Source organism: Harpia harpyja, chromosome 2, assembly GCF_026419915.1.
Source record: "Harpia harpyja isolate bHarHar1 chromosome 2, bHarHar1 primary haplotype, whole genome shotgun sequence".
Taxonomy (NCBI): domain Eukaryota; kingdom Metazoa; phylum Chordata; class Aves; order Accipitriformes; family Accipitridae; genus Harpia; species Harpia harpyja.
Genome location: NC_068941.1, coordinates 39,634,657 through 39,652,574, shown reverse-complemented (window position 1 = coordinate 39,652,574; position 17,918 = coordinate 39,634,657). Strand labels below are relative to the sequence as shown.

The following is a 17,918-nucleotide window of genomic DNA, read 5'->3' as shown; positions in this document are numbered from 1 at the left end:
GTCACTGTAACACAGCCCTGGCCTCCTCTCCTTCAATGTTTCACCAACCCACCTGAACCGCAAGCTGGCTGGCTCTCCTCTGGATGTGCCCAGCACTGATCCCCTCAGAGGGATCTGTCTTGGGAAGAAATAAACTTAAAACTTCCCAGTCATTTACTTGTACTGATCAAAGAGGAGAGACTCGGAGAGATCTTAAGCATATGGTCAAGATACCCCAAGAGTGAGGACTATTGGGACTGGAAAAGCAGGAACCAGCAGGATGCTCGCTTTCAAATGCCATTCAGCGCTGGTGTTCAGGCCCCAACCAGGCTTGCTCTGAGGGGAGGTGAAGCAGATGTGGCAGCTCAAGAGATAGCTTCTGCCAGAAAAGTGGGCAAAACACTGGAGAAGGAGGAGGAGAACAGGAGAAGACAGCATGTTGCAGAGCTACTCAGAGATCACGCGTTATTTTAGACAGTGCGCTTCCCACGATACAATGGCAGAGCAACAACCAAAGAAATAAGGTCAATCACACAAACTCACACAAAAGGCCATCACAAGAGAAGCAAAGAGCATCCCCTCCTCTGCTGCGTTTCATCCAGGATCCCAATTTGTTCCGAGATGCAGGAGTCCCTGGAGGACCACCAGCATTTTGGACATAACACAGTTTAAAGGGGGAGCACGAGCCAGACTGGACTAGAAAGAGTCTTTCCTTCCCTCTGCCACCACCAAAAGTTTGCTCTGTGAGGCAAAAATTCAGAGAAAGCACAGACCTAGTGGCTGCTTCTATTTGCACACATAAGGATTTTGCAGGCTTGGTGCTAGTGGAAATGTGTCCCACAGCTCTGGACTTCACCAGCAGCCAGCTGGGAGCCAGAGGCACCGTGTCCCTTCTCCATGATCTGCTTCCCTCCCACCTCCCTCAGCCTCCTGCATTTTTCTTAAACACACAAGCCAAGAGAGCAGTCCTCCAAGCAAGGCAAAGCTTTATTAAAAATGACTGATTAAGAAGTTTTAAATCCTTCTGTAATGATGACTGGATTATCCACATCATGCTGAATTATGCAACTGGGGATAAAGCAGCACAGAGCAAGTGGCGAAAATGCTGTCTCCAGCAGAGCCACAACTTTGCGGGCAGCTCCCACATGCCATGTTGGCAATGAACTAGAGGCCAGGCAAGAACTGCACTCAAGCTGCTCAACCTCCCTACGAGGTCCATGCTGCCAGCATCCACCCTGCTGTCCAGGGGCAGAAGCAGCCATTCAGTAAGCGAACAGCTACGCTGCTCAGCTTCCCCTGGCCCAAAGACACCCAGCCATGCTTGCAGCTGCCGGCTTTTAATGGGAAGCACATTTTTAGCACCTGCAAAGTGCTGTGCTAATCCAAGTCACAGATTCAGAGCCAGCCTACTGTGCTCCCCAAACCAGCCCATCAAGCATCTGCTCTCATCACACCCTCTTCAGCCCAATGGTTTGGGGGGGGGGGGTATTTTTTACTTTTTTTTTTTTTTATCAGATCCCCATGTGAATCACTAACTTGAACATGGTCTTGCCTTGTTTGGCAACATTTTCTTAAGATTGTGTTTAGCTTCACTGCAGGCATTCAAAAACGTGCATGTGTGTATGTACATAACGTGCTAGCCCTTCTTTTGTTGTAGAAGATAAGATTTATTTCAAAGAATGACAAGGAACAAGTTAAAAATAATAGGCAGCTTCAAAAGCTTTGTGGTAGCGTTCTGTTACAAAAGAAGACAGAGAAAGGTACTTTTTTTCTGATCCCAAAGGAAGGTTCCCAAACTTTTCTTTCATCCAAAAAAGTCTTTACTTTGGCTGAGCCTTTGAAGCACAAATACATTGCTTGGGAAAAAACACACACACGACTCAACTCTTGATCATTTATTTCAGCATCTTATCCTAGGAAGGCTCCAAACTGACCACAGCAGCCACTTGCTGAGCTGAATTATTTGCCCGCACAAGCATCGGTTAATATCTTGCCAAAATCCAGTAAGCATCACCTCAGAGTCTGTAGGGCTCCCTCTGGGCACAGGCACGCTCCTCTGAGAAATTACAAACTTCTCACTTACTAAAGCTGGCATGAAAATGTCACCAATGCTAGATCACAGGTTTCTCCTTCACCAGCATGAGTGAGACTCCCTGCCCAAAACCCCTGACAGTACAGGTTCAGGTACACAGATCTGACTGGACCTGTTAGCAAGGACAAATCACACAGGAGCTTCATTCCCTACGCAGCCCTCCAGCACTGTCACGAAGCTGGGCACAAGTTCCTGGAGATGACCAAAGTTCCCGAGTGAGGCTCCACATTGCCTCCATTTTCACCCACTGAATGTTTCTGCACAACTGTCCACCAGAAGCTTAAAAAAAACCCAGTAAGAAGTAAATTCTTGCTCAGCAGATCTCTGGGATATTGCAGCCAGCAAGCAATGACATCTCTTCCCAATGTCCCAGTTGTCTGCCTTCACTCCCATCTCAATGTGAAAGCAGGCGTGGGATGTTCGGAAACAAGTCAGAAGGCAGCTGAAGCAGAGCAGTCAGCTATACGAAAATAGGAGCTCAAAGCTCCGCAGAGCCACCTTTAACAAAGGAGCTGGCTTTCAAAAAAACCAAAAACCCCCAAAACAAAACCAGTAAAAAAGTTTGAAAGCTTCAGTTATATATTCCTGGCACCAAGAGCTCAAGGTGCTCCAGTTGGGCATGATTCCAGCAGTGCATTTTCAAGCCTGGGATGGCTCAGTCCTGGTCCTAACAGGGTATAGTGAAAGGAAGCCCATGTATTAAAGACCTATGAAACCAGAGGCATACTGGTTCCCACACAATCTCCCATTGCGCACGCAGTTGTCTCCCTACTTTGGTGCCAGTGAAACACCATCTTCCCTACGCTATCCTCCTAGAATTTGGATGATGGGTGCTGTTTGGGGGTGTTAAAGTCCCTGCCACTTACTACACCTCCAAGATGCTGAAAAAGTTAACTGCTGTCAGAGGCTTATTGCTACCTTTTTAAACAGAGCTCTGAGCCCCAGAGCAAGGTGGGGAGGCCAAGCGGACAGGGCTTGAGAGGGCTGAGCAGGACTGCCAGGGGGCCCCAACGCAGCACTGGCACAAGCTCAGGGTGAGCAGACTGCCCTCAGAGCCCTGAAGCTGCAGCATGGCTGCCTTACTTCACAGGAACAAATGTCGTCTTTCGCACTGTAGCCATCCCTTACGGCCCAACCAAAATAGATTTAAGCTGTTCCGTAGTAAAAATAACAGCGACCAAGAAACGTTATGTCAGATCACAGGAGGGGGAAGCTCTTTTTTGATAGATTTCCTAAATTTAGCTGCTTTGATAAACCAGAGTCATTTGGACACGAGAATTTTCCATATCCAGTGCATGCATCATTATCTGAAATAAGAGCATCAAAATCTCTCAGACAAAGAAAGAGCCTGTTCAAAAGGAAGATTTAGAGAAACGCACAGGGAGCTGAAAACTCGTCTGGTTACGCAACGCATGTAAGTAGGCCTGGTGCTTGCTGCTGACTCCCTGGTTTGGAAACCTGCCACCAAACACATTTGACCCCATCCAGCAGTTCTGCCTGTAAAATACAGCCGCACATGGCAAGGGGGTAAGAAGCACCACGCAGACCAGGAGAGGAAACACACAGAAAACCTCCCATCCTTGCAGCAGCACAGACTTATCAACAGGATAAGTCTGTGCCTCTCTCCCTGCCTGGGATGCCCCAGCAGCATGGAGAGAGGTCTGCCTGCTTGCTCCTCTCTGGACATAGCATGCTGGCTTCCTGAAGATACAGCCCAGATGAGGCTTCCCCAGGAAAGGCCACCCATCCAAAGGACTACTTGGGGACTACTTTAAGGCAGCATTGATCATCCCAGCTCTTGCTGCTTGCTCCTGGTTGGGCTGCCCAGTGATGTGGTGGTGCAAGATGGAGTCACACAGAAGGGGTAACGGTGGGACGGAGGCTGGCTGGCTCAGAGCCCACATTAAGGCAGCGGAGGCCAAGCCAGCAGTTGTACCCTTAACCTACTGTGCTCTTTAAAACCAGTTTGCGCCCAGGACCAGCTCCCCATCATAGAGTGAAAGCTTGGCACCACAGAGCTGCAGCTCAGTCTGACACCAGTTTGTCTGGATTTACAATTCCCTGTGCCCTTGGGCAACTCCTGGGTGAGTCTGCAATTTGCAAGATGCCTTCCACATACAGATCTCCCAATGTGTGCTGAGCAGCTCAGCTGCCTCCTTACCATCTCTTCTGCTCCAGCTCCTATGGGTCCCATCATGACTAACTTCCCCTGCTAAATAAGGTCATCACTCCTGTGAGCCAGTCCCCACTTCACAGATAGAGAAGAGGATGAGGAATTACAAAAGGAAGGGGAAATCTAATTTTTTTAGCTGCCCTGAGTCCCCTTTGCTCCCACAGAGACAAGGCCCCAGCTGCTCAGCCCTTTTTGAGGAAAAAACAAATGAACTGGGCGTAAATACCTTGAAACATTCCCTATCACACATTGCAATAAATACAGTGGCATCTCAACTATCTGTTGAGGATGTAGTCCTGTAAAGTGCAATGGTTTGCAATTTGACAGACAGTTATGCTATTTTTCCCCATAATGTAGTAGAGGAGAACATGTGTACAGACTAGTGAGTTACACAGTATAAATACAGAGCAAGGGTGGAAAGATACAAATGCAAATATCAGGATGGTCAATATGAGATGACTGCTTTTCAGAGTGGAACACTATCCCCAGCCATTATCCCATTTTTGGGTCCTTCATTCTTGATTGATTGTGGTTTATCTGAGAATTTTAATGAGAGTGATGAAAATGCAACTGTTCAGACCCAGGCAATAGGAATACTTACAGTAAAAGACTGATGTCAGGCAGCCAGTCTCAGACAGAGGTCCCTGACTCTCCATCCTCCACACCATACATTCTGTGCCCGTGCGTTTCAGCTCCGCGCATTGCTAAGTCCTTGCTTTCTAACATTATCTGTTCACAAAAAAATTGCTTGTCGTTCATACCTGACTGCTTCATCTAAGAAAGAGGCCACAGTGAGTGAAGAAAGGTATTAAACAGTCAGCAATACAGCTCCACAACAGAAGCTAGAGATGCAGCTGGGTGCTACTGCACCATGCAGCACTCACAGTCTGTGCTGCTGCACAATTTTGCAGTTCTGCTGCGTCCACCACAATGTTTCAGAGGCCACACAACAGAGATGCATGTTTCTTCTGCTGCAGGAAGGTCACTCTCCCCTTGTTGACCATGTAGCAAGGGGCCATACTAGCTGTAAGGATACTTGTTTTGCGGTAGGTTTGGGACAAATCAGCTGCTCCAGCAGTCCCCTGTTGCCAGCCTTTCATAGATGCAAAAGCACCAAATGCATTGCACATGTCTCAAAGTCAAGCAAGACCCAGTCACTGTGTCCACCTTCAATATTTTTCCACTGTGTTGTTTTACGTGGCAGAAACAGCAGCTAGATACATGGGATGCAAATCAGGTCAAGCACCTCTGTCTCAAGCCAAACCCTGCAGATTTTGGTGCTGTGGAAACCATGGCCAATTTATTTTTTAGAAGCTCATCAACAACCCTACCCTTCTACAGGGCAGGATCTGTCCCTTATCACATGCCACTGCTCACTCTGTATTGCTGGAGAGGAAAACACCTGCTAAAAATGCAAAAAAAGATGCTCTAAAAAGAATTCACCACACAGAAATTGGAGATCATTCAAGAGACGCGTCTCGAGCACAGGGTGCCACGATCTTGCATTCTGTTGGGAAAAAAACCTACAATATTAATTTTATCATCAATCACAGCATGAGGTCCACAAATCCCTGTCCTACCATTGTTGTACCTTTGTCTCCTTCCTGTTAAACCATAACAGGGAGAGCCTGAAAACTCTACAGAAAGCAATAGGCACCAGCTGAAGGAGAAGGGACCTCTCCCAGAATCGTCTAGGATATCCAGGTTCCCTCTCATGTAACACAAATAAAAATGCTTATCTAAACTGGATGCTTGGCAAGCATCACCCTAAAACTGGGTAAAGGGGAAGATATCCTGGTATCGCTTTCACAAAGGGCCTTACAGAGATCACTTAAGCCAAGCTTGTGAAACCCCGCCAACAAAAGCCCAGCAGAAGTCTCCCGTCATCTCATCAGCACAATTCAGTGTAACCTAGATCAACAACAATACAGCTCCTTCCTAGAGTATTCAAGCATCACCTCTGAGTCAGCATGTGGCACAACCAGGCAGGTCTGAACAGGATTTGAGATGCAGCTTTGTTTTGCTCTGAAGGTTACTTGCCTCCATAGTTCAGTTTAGCCTGATCCTCACAAAGCTCTAAGTCTAATGGACTTCCCCACAAAAGTGCCTAACTCACCTGAAAGCTGTCTCGTGGTTCATGCAGAGCTTGCCATGCTGAACTGTCAACTCAAAATTAATGTTACCTTGTAAAGTCTGTAGGTCCTAGCCCAGTTTCACACCCACCCCCAGGAGTCCAACCTAGCCACAGCTAAAACCAGTAGAGTAGGTGTACCTCAGTACACCTTTTGGAGAAGCACTGAGGTCCTGAGAATGACCACTGAAAAAAAAAACCAGATCTGAAATTAAGGTTTTGCTTTAAACCACAACCAACTCAAGCAGGCAGGCACTCCAGCAGTCACAGTTCAGTCTGAACACAGCCTCCATCCACTGGCCACAAGCAAGTCACCTCTAACCACGGAGCCTGCATCAGTCCTAAACCACACTGCCACTGACCAAGCTGGCAACCCAATCAGCGCATTCAGGACCAAGCTTTAGCCACGAAAATACCACAAGTACAATATGACTTCAGCCTCCAGCAGCCTGCTGGGGCAGAACCGTAAGCCCTCAAAGATGGTCCAGCTGAACACCCCAAATGAAATTTCTCCCAAAGCCAACCAGTCAGTTGTTTCATAGGTCTTGAACCCCCCAACCCCAGTTTTTACATCTGGTTCCCAACAAAGAAATTGCTAGAGAGCAAATTGTTCCAGCTGAGCAGCTGGGAGAGAAGGCCACATTCACACAGGTGATCTTCCCATTACAGGTTGAAAACTTCATCCACTCAACAGCTTCTAAAAATGCCAAGGCCTCCTCATCTTCTGTATGAGGCACCTGACACTGTGGTCACCAGAATCCCATCAGCTCTCCTGCTGTAGTCAAGGAGATAGCTGTATAGCAGACCAAGGAAGCAGGCTGAGACTCCTCCAACCCAGCTGCACCACTTTCTCAGACCCAGATATGTTCTTAGCTAGCCAAAAGCACCAACACATGTTGTTTGCAGCAGCAGGAGTTTGATTGTTGTAACTGACTTACTTTAAGGACTCCCTCCCCACTTCTTGTCCCTACAAGGTGCTCCCTTAAATAGCACATCCTTAAATTGGCATCCCACAAGCTCACCTGAGAATAGGTGACCTTAACTGGCACCAGCCAGCCTGCTTACTCTCACAGTTGTCCACATCTGTATACCAAGCGCAAGTACCACAAGCAAGGAGAGAGAGATAAAAGGAAGTAACTGGTCATCTTGCATTCACCCCCCAGACCCATTTTCTTTACTCATTTGCATAGGTTATTCTTCCTCTACTCAGGATGGTGCAGGGGGGGAGGGACGAAAAAAAATTGTACTCTGATGACTTCCAAGAATTCAAATCCAACACAGAACTTTTCATTCAATACATTTTCTCCCTTCTCCCCTGGCAAACTGTTTTCAAGAGCCAAACAACTAGCCTGCACTATTATTAGCAAATCATTCATTGGAAAGCATGCTAGGCTACCACAGTTACCTGCTTAATACTGCAAATGCAACAAGACACCACAGCATACAGGAGAATTACCTACCAGATGCACTCATATTTTGCTTTTAAACTGATACTTTTTTTTCAGAGCTCTACCCCAATGTCAAATAACGTGTTCACAGCATCACTAAAAGGCAACAAAGATTCAGCAACTGTTGATGATTTCCCACCATCTTCTCCTGGGATGCAAAAGGAGTAGCACCTTGCAATATATCTGCATGTGGATCATGCACATGATACATCTCAACCCAACTTACATGGGAAAAGTTTTCACACTTAGGAGTTTTTAGAAAGAGGCATCACACCACCAGAAGTGCATGCACACAGCAGGAAGCAAAGCACATTTCATGACATCTTTGTCCACAGTGTGCTGAAGCACAGCACAAATCAGTCCTCATGGAATCAATTGACTCTGGAGAGGGGAAAACCTACATTAATATTTTATCTCACCCCCACAGTCAGTAGCTTTTAAATAGTTCTCATTCAATGAAACAAAGAATCACTTGGTACTGAGCATCTCTCTTATAGGTCATTTCCTGCAAAGACAAATTTCAGTGACTGTAAAAATAAAACACACAAACCAAAAAAAAGTAATGCATTAAAGGCCAAGAACTCTGCTTTGCTTCACTAACCTAACCAAAAAGATCCACTCAACCAAATCCAGTGTTTTCCTGGTTCGGTGATGGCAGTTCAAAGTCCAGAGGCCCAAAGCCCAGAGATGACTCCCATGGGGAATGGGGCAGGGCAAGACAAGCTGTTAAGGAACAAACCAGAAGTTTTCTGGTACCAAGCTGACATACTAGGAATCCTTTCCTTTAGCAGAAATGCATAGGAACTTTTTGCATAAGGAAGAGGATTCCTTCAAACAGTGTTAAATATGCACGTTGCCTTCCTAATTTCAAGTAATTTTAGCAAGTTCCATATTAGAAGCCTTAAAAAAAAGCCCCCAAACACACAGAAAGCAATGCACACAATGCAAGGTAACCAGACACTGCAGGCAGCAGGACAGCTCTAAGAAGGCAATTCAAAGCCTCAGCCTCTCTTCTGGCATCCACAGTTGAGTTTGTTCCTCCCGTTCCTGTGTCATCCCAAGCCAGACTGTCAGGCACAAGCCCAGCTCTGCACTGGCTACTCCAGTTCTCCCCAAGGACTGGTTCCCACACCTACACCCCACCAGGCACAGTCCCACAGTAGCTGTCTACGCTGCACACCACACTCTTCCTCTGGCAATTTCTCTGCCTCCTCCAAGATCACGAAACATTTGTTGTCTCTTTCCCAAATGTGTTGTTTAAATTCGAGGATGCCCTACCACAGCCACCAAGCAAGAGAACCTCAGACGCTCACCATGCAACACACACCTTAACATGAAGGAAATCTCTAAAAATCCCTGGTGGTAAATAGACTGTGTTTCTACACTATTATGTACAGCAAGTCACACCACTCAGGGTTGTCACTTCAGCAGCACAGAAATCAGCTCTTGTCAGTGCTAGAGCTTCCCGAAGTTCAGCAACTGCTCTGTTCTCTTCTCCTCCTGAATCACAGGGCCTCGTTCAGCTTTCTTCTGCCACCCAGATCATGCACGTCCAGTGCTCCCACTGTGCTCAAGTCTTGCCCTACTGTCTCTGATTACGCCACAGTACTCTGCTGAAGCCACAACCTTCAGGAGAGCGTGACAACAGCACCAAAACAGCTGCAGCCTCTACTTTGAAAGTTAGGCAAAAAAGACTCCACCCTCAAATGGGGAAAATAAAAGGCTGTCAAATGCTAGCATCAGGTTTTGTAACAAGCAGGTGTTGCTCTACTGCAATTGTCTGTGAAAAAACCCCAGCTGCTTACGATTTAATTACAAAGGACAATTAGATACCTGACATCAGCCTTTCACTGAGAGGCAGCTCAGATTTTGGAGCAACTTCTGAGCCCTTCTGACAAAACCAGTCCCACCTGCTCCCTCCTCAGCTTGCACAGAACTTGACAGCATGACACATCGTGGGATCTTCCACCTCTCCATCTCCTGACTCCATCCCAGCCACCAAGGGAGTTCATGCTTGCTTTTGACTCCAACGCAGGGATGGTGAGCATGGTTCACTTTGAATCACATGAATAACGTGGCCTAGAATTAGCCCTGCTCTGGCCATGACACAGAGTGTCACAGGGGAACTACACTACGATACCTCCATCTGCACCCCTGAAGGCGACTGGCATGTAATCCTTGCTTCTGCTCACCTTTGATGTGTCTGGGAGACGAGTGGAGTAGAGGCTCGTGATCTCCTCCCTATTCTGATACCTTAGGAAGGGGGCAGCAAGGCAGGCGGGAGATGTGCACTTCCTCTCCACAGAAGACCTCTTGCCAGTCCTCGGGCATCTCTCAAAACTCCCCAATAACTTTGCAGCATCCTTTTGGAGAAGGGCTGCTAGGCTCGCACACGGTACCTTTGCCTGTGGCTTTCTGTCTGTTGTCACATTTTTAATCTGTGGAAACCCAGATCATCTTGTCTTGCTTGTGACAGCATTTTGCCCATTTTCCACAACGGACAAAGGCTCTGGCTTTCCTGTGTCTACATTCATACATGTAACATCACAGGCAGGAAAAAAGGAAAACCACCGGTCAAATGCAATCCCCCCCACCTCAAACGCCAAAAGGATCCACATCAGACATCAGGACACCTTGTACACACCACAGTCTGGAAGGGCCTGTGGTGGCCTGGACCCAGCCTAGCGCAGGGCAAGAAGAGACAGCAGCAGAGCAGTTAGCAGGTGGACATGAAGGCAAGCTTGGAAAATCCAGTCACATTTGTCCCAACATAGCACACATCTACTATCAGACAGATGGCAAACCACCTCCATCCCCCCCAATCCCAAGTCACTTAATAGCTTATGGGACATGAACAACATAAAAGCCCTTAAGTCCAGGGACTAAAAGAACATCACATACAAAATCACAGCATTTCACAATGCCCGCAACAACCCAATTTAGGTCTCATCGTCTTGGAGTGCTGAACTATTCTTGTTGGTCACTGCAAGCAGGGATATGCCTTTCTTAGCCTGGCAGGGATACTTTTATTATATATAGTGCAAATGTAAAAGAAAAAAAAAAAAACAATTCAACACACCACTTATCAGCCAAGCAGATGACTGCAGCCTCAAAGCACATTGAGATTCCAGTTCAGATGCCAATTCGGTTACTATTTCACCCAGCTACAAAACTGTTTCAAACATGAAAACTTCCTTAAAAGGACCCTATCAAGGGTTTTATATATAATTTTTATATCACTTTTATTCACTGTTTGTTTGCAATAAACCCTCAAAAGACTGAATCCAGAATCTCAACTCTTATCAACCATTTCTATGCACACTAGCTTGTTCTTAGAGAACTTCTGTGTGTATTTTCAATGGAAGTTATAGCATGTGCGCATGCAGGACCGAGAGGGAAGGGAAGGAGAGGAAAAGCAAGGATTAATCCTCAACTCGAGCAACCAAGTCCCCTCTTTAAAGGGGATTCCAATGAAAATTTTGGATAACCAAAGAATGCACCATTGGTTTCATGAATGACGACAAATATTGCACAACCAAACACACAGCCAGACTGCACTTCCATTTTTGAGCACAAATTTGGCAGTGTCTCCACAGAAATATTTCCCTTATTAAGGTCAACAGGCTGCAAAGCAGTTCTTCAGTGCAGTCCTAAAAAGACCACAGCCCTATTTAAGAATTAGCAGCATTGCAATTGCCATGGATTTCCGCTGGAAGAGCTTGGAAAGAAACAGACACCTCCCTCGCTACACATTTTTGTAACATTAGACCCATCTCTTTCCTACACCCTGTTAAAAATGACACCAACCATGATTCACCTGCACAAGAGCAAGCTTGGCAGCACGACTTTAAACATGCACACCTTCTGATCAACAAAATCAGGAGGAAAAAAGTCTTCAGCTTCATGATTGCCATTTAGGGGCTCCTAAACAGTCATTTACTCATACAGCAGATACACAGCAAAGAGCATTTTAGATTAAATGCAGACAGATAGGCCTCGCCAAGCCAAATGACGGTTCACATTTTTCATACAATCCAGGTCATAGCTGGGCTAGATTTAAGCATCATCCAAGACGACAAGCAGGTTTCTTGATTAATTGCAGCCTTTAACCACTCTTCAGCGCTTCCACAGATCAGCCCTGCCGTTGAAATACATTTGTCTTCTCAACGTGCTCTTCCCCCAGCTAGACTCGCACAGTATTCATGTTAAGACAGTGACCCCCTGCTCCAAGGCAGGGCCACTTGGGATGCTAAGTCCTGTGCCCCTGGCACCGAGGCCCGGCTTCTCCCTTGGAAAGCTTCAGAAACGCTGCAACCCTCCTTCCACAGGCAGCATCACCCAGGTGGTGTTCGGAGGCCTGGCACATGAACCACTGCTCCTCCCATGCCCAACAATGCACTGCTTAGTTGCACCAGCCCTTGCCAGCACACCTACCCTGGCTCCCAGGTGAGAGAATTCCTTTCCTACCTCTAAGGAAACATATGGCACAGCAAAATCCAAAGGAAAATGCCCTTCGATTTCAATGCCCCCCTTATGCTTCCAGTCCTGCTCTGACTGTCACTGGTCAGCAAAGATGCCAATCATCTGCAGACAGTCCAGCTCTTCACATTTCACTTTTAAAGCATCACCTACTCACCGGGGAAAAAAAAAATGATCAGCCACAAAACTTTCACACACAAAAAAAAAAAAAAAGAAAGAAAAAAAAAAGGTATGTGACTGCAGTTCTGAATTATTCACAAGCTAAACCTTCAATAGCCATCCATCACGCCTGCACATACAGTTTGCTGTCTTGGCTGATTTTGGTGGGGTTTTTTTTGGGTGGCTGGTTGGCTTTGGCTTGGGGTTTTTTTGTTTTGGTTTGGGTTTTTTGGGGGGGTGGTTCTGTGGTTTTTTTAGTCTTCGGGGTTTTTTTGGAAAGCAGATCACATTGCCCCAAGCACCACGTCAGCAGCAAGACCCAGCATGCGGATACCACTCAGCAACTCACACAGCATGGGGTCACCCCCCCCAGCCCAACGGCTCTTACATAAGCTAGCACAGTTAGAGGGAGATGCAATCGACGGAGCCAGGACGCTGGCTGAGGAGCAAACAGCATCTCCTTATTTTCAAGGTCCAGAGAAAAAAAAAAGAAAAGGAAAAAAACAAAAAAAACAACACAACCCCCCCAAAACACACCTTATTATTCACATTTGCCTATGGACTAACTGAGTACCACTGCTTGCTTTAACTCTAATCATACTCCAGTTCCCCCACAATTTCAGGCTACTTGTAAATAAAGAATGCTCCAACAAACTTCCAACATGGGTGTGCGTGTGTAAAAAAAAGCATATTTCTAGAGCACAGCTTACAGTTCAGAGTGCATTTTGATTTCATACAGATTTACACACCAAAGCACCTTTCCCATGGCCCCCGCAAGCTCTAGAGCAAACCCAGCAGAGGAGGGAGGGCACAGGTTAGGAGGCAGTACCTGCATACATACAAAGTAAAACAGATGCTGCTGGAAACCACCACCTATAAACCCACGACTTTAGAAGTGACAGCTTTACAAAGCACCACAACTAGTCATATTCCAGAGAAGAGAGATTATGCTTTTTTCATTAGATGAAGGGTGAGCGAGGAAAGAAAATAATTGCTCTCAAGAATAGCTCCAAGAATAGCAGTCTGGGAATCACTTCTAGGTAAGACACTTAAACAAAGAAGATGGAGTATCCCTCTCTGTTCAGGGAGGAATTCTTCCTGCTAGAGACAGGGCTCCCATACGAGAAAGAGCTTTTTATACAGGGCTACGGAGACCAACACACCCATTGTCTACCAGCAGGAGCTTTCCTGCATTCAGAGAGGCTGCAGCACAGGCCAGGTTTTGGGGGGTGGGAGGTGGAAGGGGGGGAGGATGAGACACCTGCAGTCTTTCAGTCCTATCTGCGTTTACAAATAGCCCCAAGGAAGGGGGAGCTGCAGGGTGAAGGGAATTAGGAAAAAAACTGCAGTGCCATTCAAATGAATCAAAACAAGGAGAAGGACAGGTCAGGGCCTTTTCAACAATGGCACAAGCAACGCTCGGGGCCAAAACCCAAAAAGCAGAGAGAAAAGGCACAGACAAAGGGGATGCAACACCCGCCTCATCTCAGAATAGGGTTATTTTAAGCCTGTCTCCTTGGAGCTACCCTAATATTTTCTCTCATGACTCAAGTCACCAGGGAAGGGAGTTAGAGCAGAGGAGAAAAAAGAAGGAAAAAAAAAAAAAAAAGACAGAAAAAAAAAAAGACAGAGCTAAGACTAACACCATAAAACTCCCTCCTAGAAGGGGTAAAGCTCCAGAAGACATGAAAGGCAAGCTCGGCTATGCCTTACCTGGAAAAGTGTGTGGGTTGGGTGACCCTCTTTTAAGGCACTTTGAACAGAGGACGTGCACAGTGTAGTACAGGCCCGGCCATTCCTGGAGCAGGACATTCAGTTCTTCCACTAAAGGGGTAATAGCTTGCCAAGCTGTCCAGATATTTGGTAGGGACGCATGACTAGCAATAGACAGAGTATCTGGCTGCAGAGGTCCCCTGGCAGGCCGGTAACTCACCACCACGGGCACCTTTCCCCGGTAGGCATAGATCTGGTATTTGCCATCTGACCGCTGAACCACGTGGCTGTTAATCTGGACGCTGTAGCGTGCAAACAAGCCGGGTGGGAAAATGAATGGAAAGCTATATTCAATCTGCAGCTGCTCGACCACGAAGGACTGTCCGCTCAGATTGGCGCCGTTGATCCACGCCTCTGCATGGGGCACCTCATTTTTTACGTAGCAGGGGAACTTGTACCAAGCGGCTGCCCCATTTAGGGGCTTGCATTTGGGTTTGTTGACACAGTAACAGAGCCCCATCTTCTCCAGCAGCTCCAGGATGAGCTGCAGATCCTCCCGGCTCTGGACATGGGGCTTAAGAAGGAGACGGATAACGTGGGCAGGGAGGAGGCCGTGCAGCAAGAAGCCCTCCACGTAATGGTGGAGCTGAGTGGCCCTCAGTTCGTCAATGTGGGTGTCGCTGAGCAGTTTTTGGAGCAGCACAGTGGCATCCCGCTGGCAGAAGACATTGAGGATGTCAATGAGCCGCGGCAGGTTGTGGAACACATACTCCCGCAAGGTGAGGTGCTCCTCGAAGTAGAGCAGCTTCCCACTCTCATGCAGGTAGGACAGGGCGCTCTGGAGCCGATCCTCCGTCAGGCCCGCCTGCAAGCCCAACCGGGCAGAGTCCCACCAGCTAAGCCACAGCTGCTGAGCTTGCGGTTGGAAGTGCAGCTCCTCCAGCACTTGCCAGGATTTGGGCAACACCCGGTGCAGGTTCGGGAAGATATCCCGGTGCTCAGCCACCGAGAGCAGCTTGTCCCGCAGGCGACGCACCTGGCAATGGTCCCGGCAGCTGAAAGGCAGCACTGGAGACAGGATCTGTGGGCGGTGGTTGAGAAGGTACTGAAACTGGGCTTTCTTTCGCCGCAAGTTCTTGTCCGAGACCCCATAAAAGGCAGCATGCGGGCTGGAGCAGCGCAGGTCGAAGTCCTGCCCCAGAGCCTCATCCACCTGCTGGACCAAGCTCTGGAGTCCCTCGGCATCCCTCTTCTCCTGCTGAGCGATCTGGTGATGGATGTCCAGGCACTTCTCTTCCAACTCCCGCTCCGCACAGAGGTCAGCATGGGTTCCCACCATGCACACCACTGCGTGGGGCACCTTGGAACCAAGCCAGTGCAAGAAATAGCCCACAGAGGGGTAGAAGCGCTGAGGGACATAGGCACTCAAATTCACCACCAGCACGTACAGCGCTCCGGGAGAGAGGAAGAAAGACTGTATAACATCATAGCTCGGGTCCCCCGCCAGCTCATACACAATGAATGTCAGGCCCCTCTCTGCATCCGCTGTCCAGTCCATCACCTCAATGCCCTTGCTGCCTCCTGACAGTCCCAGTCCTGACGGTACTTGGGGGGCATTCGGTGGCAGCGACGGTGCAGGGCACGGTGTTTCCCCTTTCACTCGGTGGGAGGGCATGTGAGAACGGATGTCCTGCCGCTCAACGGGGAGATGTTCCAGCTGCTGCATGGCAGGTACTCGCGCTGAGGAAGCGTCCTGAGGCTCTGGGAAGGGGCAACACCCAGCCGGCACTCTCCCACCGTCCTGCTGCTGCCCAGGGCACCCTCTGGGCTGGGTGCTCCCTGCCTCCAGACCTCCCACGTCCTCCCTCTGCCCATCCTCCTCCATGAGGCATCGTCTCAGCAGGGTCTTTCCCGCATCCTTTAGGCCCATCAGGACCAGCTTGAGGCGGGGTTTGAGGGCAGGCTGGGAGTGGGCCAGCTCCTGCTGGTAGGCTGCGATGTAGGGGATGCCTTTCATGCACACCTCATAGGGGGGCTGGATGAGGGGGTTGTCCTTGATCTTCCACAGGGTGACACGGGAAAGCTGCCCGAAGCCCTCGGGCAGGATGGCAATCTGGTTGCCTTGCAGGACCAGCTCCTCCAGGCTGTGGAGGAGCACGATGGAGTCCGGCAGGTAGCGGATGCGGTTGTTGTCCAGCCAGAGGGTGCGGAGCTGGCGGAGCTGGCAGAGGTGAGGGGGCAGCAGGGTGAGCTGGTTGCGGCTCAGGTAGAGCTCCTCCAGACTGGGTAGCGCCAAGATGGCAGCGGGGAACTCCCCCAGCAGATTGGAGGAGAGGTTCAGCATCTTGAGCCGCTGCAGGCTGCCAAAGCCGGCGGGCAGGGCCTGGAGCCGGTTGCCGTCCAGCATGAGGCTCTCGAGGGCGCTCAGCTGGCAGAGGCCCTCCGGCAGGGCTGCCAGCCCGGTGCCGCTCAGCCAGAGGATCTTCAGGCGGTGGAGGGCGGCGATGCCCTCAGGCAGGGCCCCGAGGTGGCGGTTGCCGGAGCAGTCGAGCTCCTCCAGGGCGGCCAGCTCCAGCAGCGGGGCGGGGAAGGAGGGCAGCAGGTTGTGGTCGACGTCAAGGGCGCGGAGGTGCCGCAGGCGGCCCAGGCCCTCGGGCAGGCGGCGCAGCCGGTTGAAGCTGAGGTCGAGCTCCTCGAGGCGGCCCAGCTCGGCGAGGCGGGGGGGCAGGCCCGGGTCCTCGGCGCCCAGCTCGTTGTGGCTGAGGCTGAGCTTGCGCAGGCCCCGCAGCCCCGCCAGCGCCCCGCCGTCCCCCAGGGCCCGCAGCCGGTTGTGGCTGAGGTCGAGCTCGGCCAGGCGGCCCAGGTGGCGCAGGGCGGCGGCGGGCAGGCGGCCCAGCCGGTTGCGCCGCAGGCTGAGCACCCGCAGACCGCTCAGGGCGGCGCCCACCTCCTCGGGCAGCTCTTCCAGCCCCCGCCCGCTCAGGTTCAGCGCCTCCAGCTCCCCCAGGGCGGCCGCCGGGGGCGAGCGGCGAGGCGCAGCGGCGGGGGGCGGCGGCGGCGGCCCCCCCGGCGGCCCCGCGTCCGGCTCGGGCTCGGGCTCGGCGGGGCCGCCCCGCAGCTTCCGTGCGCGCAGGGCGGCGTCGCGCCACAGCCGCACCGCCTTCGGGGTCTCCGTCTGCGCCATGGCCGGGGCGAGCGGGCCCCCCGCCCCGCCCTACCTGCCGCCGCCCTACCTGCCGCCGCCGCTGCTGCTCGCCATGGGCGCGGCCGCGCTGCGCGCCGCCGCCGCGGCGGGCTCGGGGCTCCCCGCGGCTCCGCGCCGGCACTGCCAGCCGCCCCGCGCCGCCCCGCGCACGTAGCCGCCGCCGCCGCCCCGCCGGGGGCGGGACGCGGGCACGGCCCGCCCCGCGCCGCCCGCGGCGGCAGCCTGCCCCGCCAGCGCCGCACCGCCCCCGCGCCGGGGAGGGCCGGCCCCCGCCGCGGGGACAGCCGGCGCCGGGACACCCCGCCCCGGCCTGCCTGGAAACCCCCGCCCGGCGGGCACTGGCAGATCCCGCCGCGGAGGAAGGGTCCCCGTCTCCGGCCTGAGGCTCCCAGCCTGCGGCTCCTGCCCCTCGCACCGTCTGGCACGGCCCGGGAGCGCGGCCCCGCCGCCTGCCCGCGGCCCTTCGGATGCCCGCGGTGTGTGACAGCAGCCGCCCGCCGCCCCGGGGTCTCACCCTGCCCCTGGGCTTGCTGCGAGGT

General features: G+C 50.9%; 1 protein-coding gene across 5 annotated transcripts in view; it reads right to left on the bottom strand.

The window, feature by feature from the left end:
- MFHAS1 (multifunctional ROCO family signaling regulator 1) overlaps window positions 1–17,505 on the bottom strand; it is a 35,422-nt gene extending 17,917 nt beyond the window's left edge. For 4 of the 5 annotated variants that reach the window (XM_052776892.1, XM_052776883.1, XM_052776903.1 and 1 more), the window contains exon 1: window positions 14,175–17,504. In XM_052776892.1, coding sequence (XP_052632852.1) covers window positions 14,175–17,358 — 3,184 coding nt within the window. In that variant the 5' untranslated portion in view covers window positions 17,359–17,504. Of the gene's footprint in view, window positions 1–14,174 lie in introns of all 5 variants that reach the window. The other variant, XM_052776873.1, reaches the window with a different exon arrangement.
- Window positions 17,506–17,918: the final 413 nt, after the last annotated feature.